The sequence below is a fragment of the Macrobrachium rosenbergii genome, chromosome 8 (assembly GCF_040412425.1).
Source record: "Macrobrachium rosenbergii isolate ZJJX-2024 chromosome 8, ASM4041242v1, whole genome shotgun sequence".
NCBI lineage: Eukaryota > Metazoa > Arthropoda > Malacostraca > Decapoda > Palaemonidae > Macrobrachium > Macrobrachium rosenbergii.
The window spans coordinates 57974594-57992093 of NC_089748.1; the positions used below are offsets into that span (position 1 = coordinate 57974594).

At 38.2% G+C, this 17500-nt stretch overlaps 1 protein-coding gene across 1 annotated transcript in view; it reads left to right on the forward strand.

Annotated features, from left to right (window-relative positions):
• The window catches only part of LOC136840908 (uncharacterized), a 422511-nt gene that overhangs the window by 375977 nt on the left and 29034 nt on the right, over positions 1-17500 (forward strand). Inside the window, exon 2 of the mRNA XM_067107873.1 lies at positions 1-2547. This exon is cut by the window's left edge and continues 269 nt beyond it. Within this exon, the coding sequence (XP_066963974.1) occupies positions 1731-2547 (817 nt within the window). The 5' untranslated portion in view covers positions 1-1730. The remainder of the gene's footprint in view (positions 2548-17500) is intronic.

A 17500-nucleotide genomic window follows, 5' to 3' on the forward strand; every position in this document is an offset into this window, starting at 1 on the left:
TGAATGCTCGCTCGCATGTGAAAGCACTGTTGGGGTCTGTGGTCTAATGGAACATTTCTAAACACACTATGCCTTCAGCATGTGTATAGCCTAATTAGTTTCGGAAATTCATAAAAGTGCTAATGAATGTATGTGGAAGTAAAGTGCTAACAGAAGCAAGTATGAAAATTGACGAAATCCCTTTTCATGTGTAGCGTGTCAGGTGCCACTTGATTGAAAGTTACCTAATATTTTGAAGACTTTTCTTGATAAGAATTTCTTTTGAATATCGTTATCAATGATTTAGGCTTCAAAAGCAATATCATTAATGAAAATATGTATCTCGCAAAATAATAAACAACACAACAGCTGTCCTTGAAGAGGTGTTACAGCACCATAAGCTTACAAGATTTCGATCAGTCTTTTGCAGCTTTTATTTATAGTTACCAGAGTAATAAATAACGACTCTGCGCTGTGTTTTGTTATTATTTCTTCATGAAGTTGGTCAGGTCTTGTTATTTCTTCATGAATTTGGTTTCTGTTGGATATTTATCGCATTGCCACACTGCAGCACACTTGACTAGCTGTCTAGACACTCAGTGTGAAGAAATAACCGAAGTGTCGTACCTCTGCATGCACACAAATGTTAAAGATATTCGTACAATTTTCATTTAATAAAGGTACATTGTTTTGCATATTACTGAATGTGATTCGGGAATATCCGTGATTTAATCCAACCCCCGACATATAAGAGCAACAGGAGACCAGGACTTGCCGAGCATCCAAGATCTATTGTGGTCACTATCACAAACGAGTTAAACAGATAAAAAAAAATCATAAACTAACACTCAATCATTCTGGGTTTCCTCAGGGAGTGCCACACGAAGAGAATTCCTGAGACGTAAGGCTCTCAAGGTCGGGTGCTTAGTCTTAGAGTGGTCAGCTGCCTCTGAGACTCGTGCACTGTCCTGCGCTTGTCTTAAATACCCGACTGCTTACCATCTAATAAAAACTTGACTTTTGATAAGCTAGCTTCCTCTCGTTCTCTGTTGAGAGCATATGCATCCGGGAGACAAGGAACTCCGTGACGTCACAGCCTAGAATCGTTGGTAGCAAATGCAATGTGTTCGTGATAGTGAAATAAACCGGGCATTTGTTTTATGTTATTTCACTTTTATACTACGCAAAGCAAATTTAATTAGATTCAGTGTCTAAAATCACCAGTTTAACAGAAGCGTTTAAGTAAGGAAGGAATTATACAAGTTGGTGGTAGATGGCAACGTGTCCGCTTTTTCCCATCGGGAGTGAATCAGCTGGCAAGGTGATGTAAAAGCTCTGGTGAGTGGCGTTCGCTAGTGTTGTGCTGGAGTCGGTTCACGAAAGGTGCTTAGTAGTTTTGGTGCGTAACCCTCTCCGCACGAGGCTGCAACAGAGAACCCAAAGATAGTTGACTGTGCTTTATCATTTGGAAGTTTTCCTTTAAAGATCTAGTCTTAATCACTGAAATAACTTTGTGTTCCAGCCTCAGAACATACTAATAAAAGAAGTGTCATTTTTTCAAGAAAGCAAATTTTGGTGGATAATTATTGGCATGGATATTATATAATTTTTACTCCCTGGATCGCTTCAGCTGGTTGGTTGTGTTTTTCAAGCAAAGAATGGCTTTTAGTGCTTGGAAATAAATTTTGTTGCAGCATTCCTGGTATTTTATTTTATTGAGAAAATTTACTATTGACATTTAGTATAGCAAAATGGCTCCCAACATTCCCATACAGGAGAGTGAAGAATCAAGCGTCGAATTGGTCGTGGATATCAATTCACCGAACAGTGACCCAGTTCCAGAACTTCCAAAACAATTCCAGTCTCACTTAGAGCAACATTTCCATGCGCAAGATAGTCCAAATTTACACCAGCTCCGTATTATCCATGTGAATGGAGACCCTCGGACCCACCAATCCCAGACGACCATTCTAAGACCCAGAGTGATCCAACACGTAGACACCTCCACGCCCAGTAGTGCCACGAGCACATGGGGAGTGCCTGCATTCGAAATACGGGACAGAAACGTCAGAAGGAGACCCTTAGGGGCTCCTCAACAACCAGATGGTTTTCAGAAAGGAACCCTTTTACCACCAACGGTCCCACCACGCATTGGTGACCCTTCAGGAGTTTCCACAACCACTTCCAGAGGCAGGGAACTCTTCGGGAACCCTACAGAAGCACCTCAGGTCACAAGGACGCGTAATCCTGGAAGGAGGCCTGAAAGTGGCATCCTGCTTTCGACCAATGAGAGACCGTCACTGGTGAACAATGAAGACGACGTCAAAGTTGGCGGCAACACAAAACCACCACCGCCTCCTCCCCCTCCGACTACGACTGCTTCAACGACTACCATTTCTACTACAAAAAATTATCTCGATAGCGGCGTCCTAAGAATTCCAGGCCACGAACCGGAAGCCCCGGCTGATTTGAACCTCATCCACCAAGAAAGGGCCATCGATACCACGAACCAAACGGGTCAAGGAGGCATCTTCGTGAAAGATGATTCTAATGGCCTCACGAACGAAGGTAGGTCTCTTGGTTACGTTAGAAAGAAGTAAGAGGCAGGATCTGGCCATATCGAAAGAAATGTCAGAATTTTTGAGTGATGTTAGAAGAACAAAAGGGAATGCTTTATTATTTCAGTTTAGCTACTACGAAATTTAAAATTTTCTTGTATTGTGGAAAGAACGAGATAGAGTGAGAATTTTTATCAGTTATTTTATGTAGATTCTGTGGCATTGATAGTCTTTTTTTTTTAACAGTACGAGTAACAAAGGGATGTCTCAAGAAAAAATGGATTTTCATAGAAATTCTTCATTATCTCATTTCTTCCAATTTTATCTCGTTCCTTCCAATTTTCCATCCGTTCCACACGTTCAACTCATTGTCTAATAGATATCGCCTTCCTTTTAACTACCGGGTCCTCGCTTTTACAGCCTTTTTTTTTGTTGTGCATATTTATTTTTTCTCAGCTTCTGGCTCATAATGATTCGTCAGTTTCCAACTGCTGCATTAGCAAGCTCACAGAAAAGAGAACGAGAAGGTCACCCAGCACAAAGAATTTGTATTTTTTTTTTTTACATAAATTTAATGACAGTGCAATCTTTATGCTTTTCGAACTTCACTTCCATTAAAGAGATTTTTCTTTAACTGCATTGACAGGATGAAAAGAAATAGACCTGGAAGATATTTAACAAAAACCGAATTTTAATATAGTGTATTTTTTTTCGTATCGCCCATTAATGGTTTTGAAATTAGTCTTGAAAGAAAACGTGACTTTAGAATACATAGAACGACATATCTCCAAATTCGGTTCAAAGTATATTTTTGCTGTTAAGGATTATTACCCTAGCCCCAAGGAATTTTACAGACTCTTCTACAATGTTTCATTGCACAATAAACGCCGTGGGGCGGGGCGGTGTGGGGGGGTTAGTACCATCAGTGCACCTCATGCAGTGCACTGTAAGCATTACTTAAGGTTCTTTGCAACGTGGCTCCGGCCGCAGCTGCAACCCCTTTCGTTCCTTTTACTGTACCTCCTTTCATATTCTCTTTCCTCCATCCTACTTTCCACCCTCTCCTGACAATTGATTGATAGTGCAACTGCGAGGTTTTCCTCCTGTTAACCTTTCAAACTTTTACTGTAAGTTTCCGTTTCAGCGCTTAATGACCTCATAGGTCCCAGTGCTTGGCCTTTGGCCTAAATTCTGTATTCAATTCAATTCAGTTCAATTGCAAAACAACGCTAGTAGTAACTACTGATGTAATATTAAAATGTGGCCTCGAAGTAAGTGTTTTGTCGACACAATACTTCGTCGTGAAGCAAGTATTGGCCATAAAGATTTTTATTGATGATTATGCCGCAATGATATTGCTTCCCTATTGACTTAGCTCTTATTTTGGTCTCTGATGATGTTCTGCAATATTCATGGGGCGTGCAAACACACTGACAGGTTAGTAGACAGCCTTCTAAACGGGAGCGTTAACCTTCCTGTGCAATACCGTTTTTTCATAGCAAAGTGTTGCTTCTATGAGAACTTGGCTTAACCTGTGTAATCGTAAAAAGAATAAAAAAAAATAGCCCTGTCAGTTCTCGTGTCCATCGGACGAAAAGATCACAGACGAACAGACAAAAGGAGTAACCTGGCGCATGCCCTCGAAGCAGCCTCGCGTACCAAGCCTTTCCTCGTACCCATTGATGATTACACCGTTTAGGAGGGCTCTGGAAATGCCCTAGAGTGGAAAGAGGGGGCACAACCTTGAAGTAATTGCTTTCCCATTGCTCAACGGCTCCAGTAAACTATGCCGGAGTGTGCTGAGCCCTTTAGCGAAGAAATTCGGTAACGCAGAGAGAGAGAGAGGGAAGGGTCGTGGAAGGTTCGACTGAGGTTGTGCAGGGGGATGAAAGGTGGTTTTTACGGTGAAGAGGTTGTTGAAAGGGGAGGAAGGGAAGGCGGTGGAGTTGATGGTAGAAAGATTAAGGAAAGGAAAGGAGGTATGATAGTAAGGCTTAAATTATTCCTATATTAGAACTCGGAACAGGAAGAACTGAAGAGATAGATGGAGGAAGAAAATATGTAAGCCAGAGAGAAAGTTTACAACTGAGAAACTTTATTCGTTGTAGCTGTAATTGGCGTTCTCACTGTGGTTTACGGCTCATCGATGACATGTATAATATAGCCACATATTAATTATACTTATAAGTAGTTACAATGTACAGTGTTATAGGGAATTTACTATGATGAATTAAACATTGGTTTGACGAGAAATATCAATTTTTATTTAATTATAATTAATTTAGTTTTGTATTTTTGTTCTGTATATTGCGTACATGCTCAGATGATATTAGATGATATTTGATTACGGTAATTTGAAAAGCAAAGCAACACAAATCAGTTCTGATGATTTTATTTGTTTACCATTTTTACTGTTTTTGCTGCCTCTTCGGAATGAGGCGTAGAAACGTCAACGTTTATTTCCAGTCGCATCACGTGATTCAGTCATCTTTGCTCTTACTTTAAGGGCTAAGTTCAGTGAAGGTAATAGCAGAGATGACTGATAAGCCAATCAGTTTTCGAATATAGGATCATAGTGGCTGACGTTGACAACTATGTATTCCGTAGCATAATTTTAAAGAGTGGAAATATTGAGATTTAATCTTGTTCTGGGCAGCTGGGATATATAAATATGCACTACATGCTTCTGTCTATATAAAACACAAAATATTAATCCTTTGATGCGAAATTATTTATCAACGACATAAATATCTGCTCTTATTAAAAAAAAAAGAGAGCGGGGGACCACAGTTATCTCACGTGGACAAATAAAATATAAAACAAAATAACGTTGGAATACATTAAATGCACATAATCGATGAGGAACAGAATATCCCCGTATAAATTAAAAGTAGATGGCACAGATATAGAAAATTAGAAAGTACACCTTTTCATAAAAGAGCAGGCAACGTTTAATAACGGGGGAATAGAAAGCCCGCCGGAATAAATACCCCACATAAACTCGTTTAATAAATGAGAGAACACTGAAGATTTTTTTGTGCGAATTTCTTTCCAATAGCAAAAAAAGGAGAAGGAGATTTGAAAAAAATTAAATAAATTTACGAGAAAAAAATAACTGAACAACAAAGAGAGAGAGAGAGAGAGAGAGAGAGAGAGAGAGAGAGAGAGGGGAGGGAGAGAGGGGGGGGCGGGGGCGGAGTTAAAATTACTCAAGTTCCCAAGCAAGAGATTCCAGATCCCGGATTTGACCTATGATGGGGGTTCAGGCGCATCGATCCGGCAGGAAATTCCGTAGACGCCAGATGTCAGGACTCTCTGGTGGTATTTATTCATGAACGGTTTTAACTGCACAATTTTTCCGCTTAGTATCATATTCACTCTCTTGATGTTCCTGTTGCATAGGGTATTAGTCGCTTATTGTGTACGATTCTGGTTAGTTATATGTTTTTGCTGTATGTTATCAAGAGGGCTTTCTATTTTTTTTCCTATGGTATCAATAGGGGTTTCTCTGTTTTTTTTTTCTTGATGTACGATATCAAATGAACTGTATGATATTAATAGAGGTTTTCTGTTTTTTTTCCTCGATGTATGATACCAGGAGAACTGTATGATATGAATAGAAGTTTTCTGTTTTTTTCGATGAGAAATACAAGAGAAGTTTTTATTTTTCACAATGATATCAGGAGAGATTTTTTCGATTTACAAAGAGAAGTTTTCTATTTTCTTTGCTGTATAGTATCAAGAGTAGTTTTCTGTGCTTTTGTCTGTATGATATCAAAAGAGATTTTCTATTTTTAGATGAATCGTATCAGGAGAGGCGTTTTCTACAATTTTCGCCGACGTAGGCATGGAAAATTTAAGATTTATATTAACCTGGTCAATAGTTACTTTCACATTAGTTTCTTAATCATGGCCTTTCTTAGATTATACAACAGAATCTGCTAATGTATGTTCCGTGTCACGGAAGTTGAATATAAAGGAAGCCTACCGACTCCAGTATTCCGTCTCACTGTCTTGTGTCTCAGTTTTTCCAGCCCTCCTTCTCTTCTGTTTCAGGGAGCAAGTGCCAGCTAAACAAGGTACGAATCTCTCTCTCTCTCTCTCTCTCTCTCTCTCTCTCTCTCTCTCTCTCTCTCTCTCTCTCTCTCACCGTAAGAGGAATCGCTGATTCACGTGGGACTGCCTACCTGTAATGTGCGTAACCTTGTGCGATGGGCGGGTGACTTCACCTCATTCTATAAAACCAGTGAGTCACACGGTGTGATTATCTCTTGTTATCTTAATTAAAAAGGAGGAGAAAAAACACTGCCAGCCTCATAGGACGACTCTAATGAGAATATCTCTTAATGAGTTCTTAGTTTCAGTTTTCTGATCGTGAATGACTTTGGGCTATATACGAGTATATATGTGGTGTGCGTTACCTTGGTAGTCGGACTTGTGAGTTTCGAGCAAAGCCTTAGTCAACTCAACAGTATCAAACAGACCTGTCCTATTTTCTTTTCTGTGTTCGTGCTCCTCTCTTTTCCTTTCTCCTGCCTCTCATGTGTTGCTAGGCAGTTATTTTTTGTTACCCAAGTCAAGCCCTGTTCCAGAACAGGTCCAGTTTAAATCTCGTAGCACCCTAGCACGTCAAGGTGTCACATCACGTCTGCTTTTTTATCCAGCTGCCATTAATTGTTGCTCCTCCTCTTAAGATGATGAATCTTCTGAAAACTAGGCTTGATTTAGTGAAAACCAGGTCAAGCCTAGTGGTTGCCTTGAAATGCAGTTCGGCCCGGACATGATTAAACACACTGTAATTTAAAACTGTCATCATAACGTCAATGCATTCAGCGTTCAAACTCAACACTGAAAGTTTCAACTCTGCGCGTTTCTTTGTCTCGAAAGCAGGCCAACTTGCACTCGCTTATAAACGCGTTTGACTGCGGATGCACAGACACGTCGTGTCATTGCCATTGTCATTATCAGAGTCAATATTCTTTCTCAATGCCTGTGATTATTTCTTGACATGAATGACGCATTGATGTGTCACCACTGTTATGAATTAGCAGTCCTCTTTTGTCCTACTTAGCCAGTAAGCTTTAGTGCTCAATCTCTCTCTCTCTCTCTCTCTCTCTCTCTCTCTCTCTCTCTCTCTCTCTCTCTCTTCTATTTGAAATAATAAATTCTTTCTATACTTTCCTTTTTTCATAATTACTCAAATACAGCCTTTGTTACAGTCTGACCCGTCCATTTAAATTTCTCCGGTTTCCTGCAAGATTTTTGTCTTACATCTTTCGGTCTCAAGTTGACGGTTTTCTTATTTTGGAATAATCTCTTGCTATTGTGATTGCATTATCACAAATAATTGCTACCAGACACTGAAGCTTTCTCATCCGTTTTATTCAGTTTTCATCTTCTCCTTGACATTTTTGCCTTGACATTTTCGTTAGCGACTGCTAATTTCAAACCATAGTGTTCCTCTCTTTTTTTTTTCTTTCAGTTAATTTGCCATCACTTTTGACCCTCTGTACTGTACTTGGATCACAGACAGGAGTCTGTAAATCTTATCACCAGATGTCCTCCAACTTTAACCCTGCATCCAGCATTTTCCAAGGCTTCTCTCATCATGCTTTCAGTATACTCAGAAAACGGCGTTGGAGAAAGTAAAATTCCCATCTCTCATTCCTTTTTGAGTCTTCCATTGTTATGTCTCTCGTGCTAGTTCTCTGAAGCTGCTCTTCTCTATATAAACTCGAAGTCATCCTTCCCTTTGTCCGGTCTAAATTCGTCTTTCAAGAAGTAACTCCTTCGAAAACTCCCTCGGAGTTGTCCCCGAAATATACCCTTTTTACAATTAACTAATTAGATTGTTCCTCTTGTAGAATACCATAGCCATTTCCGAAAGTCGTTCCCCTTTCTTTTTCAACACCATTTTCCCTTTTAGTCAACGTTATATATATATATATATATATATATATATATATATATATATATATATATATATATATATATATGTGTGTGTGTGTGTGTGTGTGTGTGTGTGTGTATACACACACACACACACACATACACACACACACATATATATATATATATATATATATATATATATATATATATATATATATATATATATATATATATATATATATATATATATATATATATATATATATATATATATATATATATATATATATATATATATATATATATATATATATAATTTATATATATAATTACAAAACCATAAGGTACTGAGCTTCTTATAATATGTCTGTCGGTTCACACTACCTGTCATTAACGTCACTGAAGCAAAAGCATCTGGACATTTTATATCGTCATTTTACCTTTCGTACAATATTTTCAGTCTCATTAGCTTGTATCTCATTATCACCTTCAACAGCATGAATAAATTTTTTTATCATTTTTATCAATTTATTCACTTGTAGGCGCTTGCGCGCATGCGTATGTGTGGGCATGGTTTTGCTTATAGATACTACTTTTTGGCAACGGTCTCAACCTTGCGAACTTATTATCCTATTTTTAATTCTCCGTCCCTCGTTCCGGGAGTCCGTTTTTCCCCGTCCTTTATTAAGTTCGATTCTCCCTATTGCCTTTTCCTCTCTCGCTCTCCTCCTTCCTCCACCTACCGCTTTCTCCTCAAAATTTATTTGGTTATCTCTTTTCCATTTCCTTTCATTTTTTGCTTTATTTTTTCGTTTCCCTCTGACGTCGTTGGTGCCTTTGACAGTAACTTTACCGAGTCTTTTGCCAAAGGTATTTTTTCCGCTCAAGTTTAAATTGGTTATTCCTTTCTTATGTGCTGGAATTTAATTTCCCAAGACTTTCGAATTTCCCTGCAACGGTCTCTGCCATATCGTCTATAAATGTTGTCGAGTTTTGCACATTTTTACGGACCCGAATCTCTCTCGCATTGGGAAGCTCAGTAGTGCAGAATTCTTGATTTTTTTTCCTGAGATACTCATGTGAATGCTGTCTCCTTACATTTATTTGCTGTTTTGTGTGTGTGTGTGTGTGTGTGTGTGTGTGTGTGTGTCAATGTGTAAAAAAACAAAATTACTGTAAATTTATTTATATTAAAAAAAAAAAAAGGCGCCATCAGCACATTACCATCGGCTATCATTGTTTGAATTATGCTAATCTTAATTTACAAACTTTTATATTTCCTTGGTGTGTTACTCATGCTGTGCATGCAGCCTTGATATGCCAGTGCTTTTTCTAAAGTTGTGATGCATACATGAAATGAAATCTTGTTTCTAAAAGTGGTACCAGACTTAGACTGTGCTTTTACGAGTTGAGAATTCTGTGCTTTTACGAGTTGAGAATTATTCTCTTTTATTTTAATAGTATGGAACCCTTCGTATAATGGTTCAGACTAGTAAAAGAATGAAAGTGTGAAGAAGGAAGAAATTATACTAAGGAAGACATTATACCAGTCTGGCTTTCCATTCTTATTGGGAAGGAAAGTATAACTGACAACAGGCCATTTTTCTTTGTATCAGCACTAAGTGAACCTGTTTAGTCTTACCTCAGTGTACAAGAAGGTTGAATTTGCTGAAAGTCAGGTATATCCCGTTTTTCTGGTGACTCAGAATAGTTTTAAGGCATTTACCTCATTCGTGTTAAAGACCTTGTGTTGAACATATCGACATAGTCTTTATATGAAGGTTTTAGCTATATTTAATCTTGCCTAAACTAATGTAAGGAGGTTTCTTTGGAAATTATTTTATTTATTCCAACAAAATTGTTCAGCTTAAGGCACTGATCGTGATTCGATCCACATCGTTACTCAGAATTTCAGATTATAATTTAACCTGAAGTAATCGACGCTTCAGGATCAGCGCGCACCAATTTACCTGACTTTTATTTGATTTGCAATAAAGGTTGATGCTTTCACGGAGAGACTAATTAGATAAGAATTGAGGTCGAATAAACCGAGTTCATGAGGGAAACTTGCTTTTCACAATCGAATCAGATTCGAAAATGATGCTTTTGAAGGACGACCAGACCTGAGTGATATGCTCTTTCCAGCATCTCTGTTGCCTAGTTCGTGATTTCCGTCTAATTGCCCAATCACGTGAGTCTAGATATGGCTCAGATCATCCTCTTGAACAATAATCGTGAGTTTTGTAAAAGGAAACTAGGTAAAAGGCGTGCTACGATGTGGATGTTAGTTGAGTGGGCTTTTCAGAAGTAATTTGATGGCTACTTATGGAACATGATTTTGTGCCTGAATTGAAAATATTAACGTAATCCGTCATTTACTTATACATCCAGATAGTCTGGACAATCCATTACATTAAAGTATGTCACACGCTAGCAAGACTAGTGTTTTGAGGGTAAATGGTGATAGTTGAAGCAACGAAAGGTATTATGAGTGTCCATGGAAGCCACGGTAGGAATGTATGAAGGACTTGTAAATTAAACCCATCAAAAGCCGTTAGGATAAATTTGTGGGATAAAATGAAGGAAAGTTTGAAGCTGCTGAGATGAACTATCTTTGCATTATATGATTATTCAGAGGATGAACCCTATTCATATGGAACAAGCCCACAGGGCCATTGACTTGAAATTCAAACTTCCAAAGAACATGGTGTTCATTTGGAAGAAATAACCGTATGAAATAGGAAATACTCTGGCATGAGAATTGGAAATGGGAGAAATCTGGAGATACGTCAATATGGTAAAGAGTTTAGCAAAGGTGAAAGGATTTATCGAAGTCTTTTGATATGCAGAGTCACGAATAAGGAATGAAGGACGATATATCGACCTCGGTATCCAGAGCGCGTGCGAGATAGAGGTGAGCGGCGCAGTTTGTGCGTGGGAGTTGGACGCGTTATTGATGAGTTTGCTTTGAAGGTGTAGGAAGTGGCCAATGTTGTTATATATATATATATATATATATATATATATATATATATATATATATATATATATATATATATGTGTGTGTGTGTGTGTGTGTGTGTGTGTGTGTGTATTTATATACATGTATGTGTGTGTCTGTGTATGTTTTAACTTTCCTCTTTAAGAATACAGTGACAAAAGAGATAAATAGAACTTTAATGGTTCAGTGAATAATGCCGCGAATCACGTCAATGTAATTAATGTAAATCTTTACTGTCTAACATCTGTCAGCTGGTCGTCGAACTAGAGCCATCCATTGTTTGTCCCTAAAGTTTACAGTATGATAACTGCATTGGCTTTAATAAAGTAGGGGTCAAAACCCTTTTATGTAAAAAAAAAAAGATGCATTTTTTATTTTTCTCTTTGGAAATTACAGTAGCGTGTTTCCCTCATCTTTCAGTGGGTGTGACAATTCTCCAAAATGTTTCATGCTTCAGATTTGATTCCTTTTGAAAGTCGTGAGCACTGCCTTGTGATTCCTGTTGGAAGCCTCTAGACTTTTTCCTGAAGTCGCCATTTGAAGAGAGATCTTGGATTATCAAATCTTATAAGGTATATCATGTGTGAGGGGTTTCTCCAACAAGCGTGTTTTAATAAGTTCCAGTAAAATTTTGTTGTTTCAAGCACCGAAATACAAAGCATTTTTCAGTAGCTTTTAATTTCAAGTCTGTTTGGATTCTAGGTCAATTATTGCTGACCAGGTCGTTCGGCATGACCTATGATTTGAATTAGCAGTTTTTCTTCCATATAATTTGTTTATCGGATATATATTTTGAAAGAGAGAGGACAGGACTGAATTTTATGCTTGAATTACCCCAGTTCGATGTAATTATACAAGTAAACTGTCAGTGAAACTGCATAATAACGGGTTTTAAAATGTTTTGAATAATTTCGCAACTTTCATTACTAATCGTTTCTTAAGTAGCACGAATTAACTCAAAACAACTCGTGTAGACGATGCAGACCGCGCTTAGCTTGACTTCGCATGTTGCACTTGGGTGACGTAACTGTGCCAGATTGTGCGAAAACCCGCATTAAATCCCCCGACAAAACAAATTTAGTGACCGCCACAGGCCTCCAGACGTCCCAGTAAAGCATTTCCATTAAAACGTAGATTAACAGTGCGTCATTGTAACAATTAAGCTTCATGGTTGTTTATAAACAGTTTTCAAGGTCTTTTGAATAGTAAAAGAGATAATGTGGTTTAGCTTAATAGATGCAAGATCGTTATTGCATAAGTTACACGATGCCTGACACCGGATATGAGGTTCCTGAGGCAGTTGACGCGTTGAAGGTTCGGAGACGAACGACATGAGGAAAATAATTATGGTCATTAATATTTTGTAACACGAAGTGAAATTGCTTCTGTCTGCTTCTGTTTAGTAATCGAAGTTAATGCTTTGAGAGGATTGCTAATGAAGAAAAACTGATTTTGTAGAGATATACGTGACGACTGCCAATTCTACTTCTACTCTTACTACGTAGTGTGCATTATAATACTCGTTCTTCAAAGTTACGAATATGTGTACATATAAAAAAAAATGAACAACTTTTGTTTTTAGCGAAGAACGAGTGGTAATCTTTAGAGGAACTAACCCCAAGTTCACAGCTCCAGTTTCTTGTAGTCATCCTCTGACTGGAATCATTCAGAGGGAATTAAGAAAACAGGCCTATTCTTCAGTGAGGCTTGAGGAGTTATTTTTCTTCTCTCCTTCTCTCCCCGCCATCATTCCCTCCTCTTCTTCATGAGCCCTGGAAATGAGGTCAGCGGTAATAACAGTCTTCCTCCGTATTGTTTTTTGTCGTCTTCTTCAATTTTTTTCCTGGCCTTTTCCTCCTGTTATATGGAACTTGCTTACCTTCACATTTTCCCGTAAGCCTTGGGAAGAGGAATTTCAGTCTCTCTCTCTCTCTCTCTCTCTCTCTCTCTCTCTCTCTCTCTCTCTCTCTCTCTCTATAGGTAGTTGTGTGTTACCTAAAACTCGCGACTCTCTCTTTAGCAAACACACACGTGAGGTACTATCGTTACCTAAGCTCTTGACTGTCTGCCTGTCTCAGTGTGTGTGTGTGTGTGTGTGTGTGTGTGTGTGTGTGTGTGTGTGTGGTGTGGTGTGTGTGTCTGTCTCTCATGGTAGTTTCTCTACTCAATCCTCGTGACTTGAGGCCACGTAGAAGAAACTTAAATAACAGGTATGGCGGAGACGTCATGTTCCCCGTCTTTCCCACCTCCACCCTAGGCTGCAGCGTCCTTATATAAGAATCATACTGCATGTCTGAGCGACGTGTGACTGATGGTGCAGCGAACTCGTTCCAATTCGGAACGTCTGCTCCCTCGGGTAAGTCTCCTCCTGTAATATTTTCTGTCTAGAACGCTCTTTCCGTATATGGTTTTTTTTCTTCTTTTTCTTCTTCTTCTTTCTGAGACACTCGTTCCTTCTCCGTTGTTTTTTGTATGATTCTTGTTGAGCGTCAGTTGCTTCTGTGACTTTTGCAATATCGATCTCTTCTGCAACATCTCGTCCCTTTTTTTTTGGCAAAGTGTCGAATATGCATATTTTCAATGTTTGACAATGGTTTTAAGTGGAAATGTTCCAAAAAGAACATTATTTTAAGAGGAAAAAGTTGTTCAAGAAAAAGATTTCTGAAAGGAACACACATCTTAAAGAGAGCAGATTTCGCGGAAAGAGCAGATGTTCCAGACGAGACATGCACTCGGGGAAAAAAACATGACGACCCGAAAAAAAGTTAAATATATCTTAGTTTAACCAAACCACTGAGCTGATTAACAGCTCTCCTAGAGAGGGCTGGCCCGAAGGATTAGATTTATTTTACGTGGCTAAGAACCAACTGGTTACCTAGCAATGGGACCTACAGCTTATAGTGGAATCCGAACCACATTATGACGAAAAATGAATTTCTATCACCAGAAATAAATTCCTCTAATTCTTCACTGGCCGATCGGAGAGTCGAACGCTGGGCCAACAGCGTGCTAGCCGAGAGCTCTACCCACCCGTCCAATGAAGAACTAAGAAATAGGCCTTCGCTGATGAGCAAAAAAAAATCTCTAGAAGGAACTGACTTTCGAAAGGATGGCTAATGAGAAGAGATCGTCCCTTCTTTGGCAAAGCGTTGAATGTGCAATATTTTATTTTTATTTTTCAAGTTATCTGCATCGACGCTGATTTTTTCATTTGCATTTTGACCTGTTTCAGATAAGTATCAAGTGTGTGTGTCTCTCTCACCATACAGGAGTTCCTCATTGGACAGGCTGGTGTCGTTCTCGGCTTGAACTCTGCTGGGCCCTCGTTCGATTCCGCGACCGGCCAATAAAGAATTAGAGAAATTTATTTCTGGTGATAGAAATTAATTTCTCGTTATAATGTGGTTCGGATTCCACAATAACCTGTAGGTCCCAAAATGGTTCTTAGCCACGTAAAATAAAACTAATCCTATGGGCCAGCCCTAGGAGAGCTGTTAATCAGCTCAGTGGTCTGGTTAAACTGAGGTATACTTAACTTAACGTCTCACCATACATCCTGGATGATGAGAGAGACAGACTTGATACTTGGCTGAAACAAGAAGTCAGTGATAAAATCAGCGTCGATGCAGATAACTAAAAAAACCGAAGAAAAAAAAATGCATATTAGACGCTATGCCGAAGAAGGGACGATCTCTTCTCACTCGATCGCCTCCCTTTCGAAAGTCAGTTCCTCCTAGAACATTTTTTGCATATTGAGGAAGGCCTATTTCTTTCGGGCCGCCATGTTTTTTTTCCCCGAGTGCATTTCCCGTTTGGAACATCTGCTGCTTCCTCGAAATCTGCTCTCTTTAGGATGTGTGTTACTTTAGGAAAATCTCTCTTTCTTGAACAACTTTTTCCTCTGAAAATAATTCTTTTTGGAACATTTTCATCTAAAACCATTGTTTTTGCAGAACATCTTTTTCTCTTGGAATTTGAAACCCTGGTTTTCTTGCAGTAGCAAACGAAGTATTCCATAGATTAAGGTTAGTTTTATCTATTATGGTGGTACTTTGATGTTCTCGTAAATTATTGTTTTAGAAAATTATGTGAATTTAGCCGGAATGGTAGATGCTGTAAGCCTGGGAAAAGCTGTCAGGTGGTCACGCAAACTCACGATTGTAATTCTGTCTGTCTGTCTGTCTGTCTCCTCTCTCTCTCTCGGTATATATATATATATATATATATATATATATATATATATATATATATATATATATATATATATATATATATATATATATATATATGTATGTTTGTATATCAAATGAAGGGTTATCGTATGAAAAAATAAATATTTAATGATAAAACGCTTAAAAATATGATTTTTTTTAATGAAATCTATTTCTGTTAAAAAAAATGTATTGGTTCATAATGGCAGTCGCTTCGTCAGGGCAATAAAGGCATAAGTGAGCTTATGCAAAGTAAACGACCGCGCGTTTGCGCGCACGCAACCCGTCTGGAGGCAAAGAAATTTTTCCCTTAGGCGGCCCCGCAGCCCCTTCGCTAGCCCGAAGGTCCGTTTGTCGTTAGTTCGCTTGCTTCCCCTTCGGAATAATTGCTCTGTGGACTTTCTCTCCTGAATTTTCGGCTCTTGTCTCTAATTCGTTTATTTTCTGTTCGTTGACCTTTTGTTTGTAGTTCTTAAATAACTTTGTGTGTTTCTTGTTTTCTTTAACTTGTAAGAATCGTATTTCAGGACGAAGATTTAAATGTCACGTAGTTTTATCTTTTATTATTATTATTATTATTATTATTATTATTATTATTATTATTATTATTATTATTATTATTATTATTATTATCGTTTACAATTCCACTGAAGAGGAAACAATATATACACTTTGTATTAGTCTTTTTCTTTTTTTATTGTATGGATTCCATTTGACATTGTTAACGCTATACTTTATTAGCGTTTTCACCTTATTCATCGAACTGTGAGGAAGAATATAGTAAACTGCCTAACTACAGCGAAAACTTGGAATGCACCTTTGATTATTATAACGGTATCATTCCAGCACCTCTGACGATTGTAATTTTATCGTTGCAGTACCTCTGATGATTATAGCCTTATCATAGCATAACCTCTGGCGCTTATAGCTACATCATTGCAGTACCTCTGACAATTATAGCTTTATCATTGCACAACCTCTACCGATTATAGCTACATCATTGTAGTACCCCTACGCTTGAAAATTTTTTCGTTATAATATCTCTGACAATTATTTTTATCATTATAGTACCCCTGACAATTACTTTTACCGTTACAGCATATCTAGAGAAAAAAATGTGGCATTCAGACGTAAAAGAAATTTTAATGGGAAAAAGTATTGGAAAGTCCATAACAATTCATTCGTAATTATTCATAAAATTACAGACGAAAGGACCTTTCAGATTTAATCCCAATGGTAGTAAATCTCTTGAGAAACATATTCCGTTGCCATTGTAACCCGCTCTGCGGTTAGCCATTCAACTCTATTGCAATACACATGTATTCAGCCTCTCTTGTAGCTACTGGGGCCTCTGTGCAGGTGTAGGGGAGAGGAGGCCTTCAATATATTCATTATTCATTGTAAGGAAACGCCGGCTTCCCTTGGCCCATTTTAGACTATTCCAGTTTGTGTTGCCTAAGTAGTAGGGGAGGGGAGGGGAGGGGAGATTTCTCTATGTCTATCAGATGAAAATTGCAGCAGATTGTCAGATTTTGCCTGGAGGCACATTTTGGAGCAGGTTTGCGCTCAGAAAATTTTCCATGTTTATCGATTAACAAAAGAATGGCAAAGGCCGACGGAATGGGAAGAAAAGACAAGTTCCTAAAATGTTCTCAAGAAGAATCACGCTTGATTGAGTCACGAAAACATGCAATCACTCCCAGTTTTTTTCCGAATTCCTTTTATTTTGGATTTTACAGTTTTCGTGATTGTAAATATGCCGTTACATAGAGAAAAGCGTGCGATGAGAAATGCTAAGACTAAGCAGACGAAAATACGGTGTATCTGGTAGGTTAAAATGACAAGTGATTATTGACATT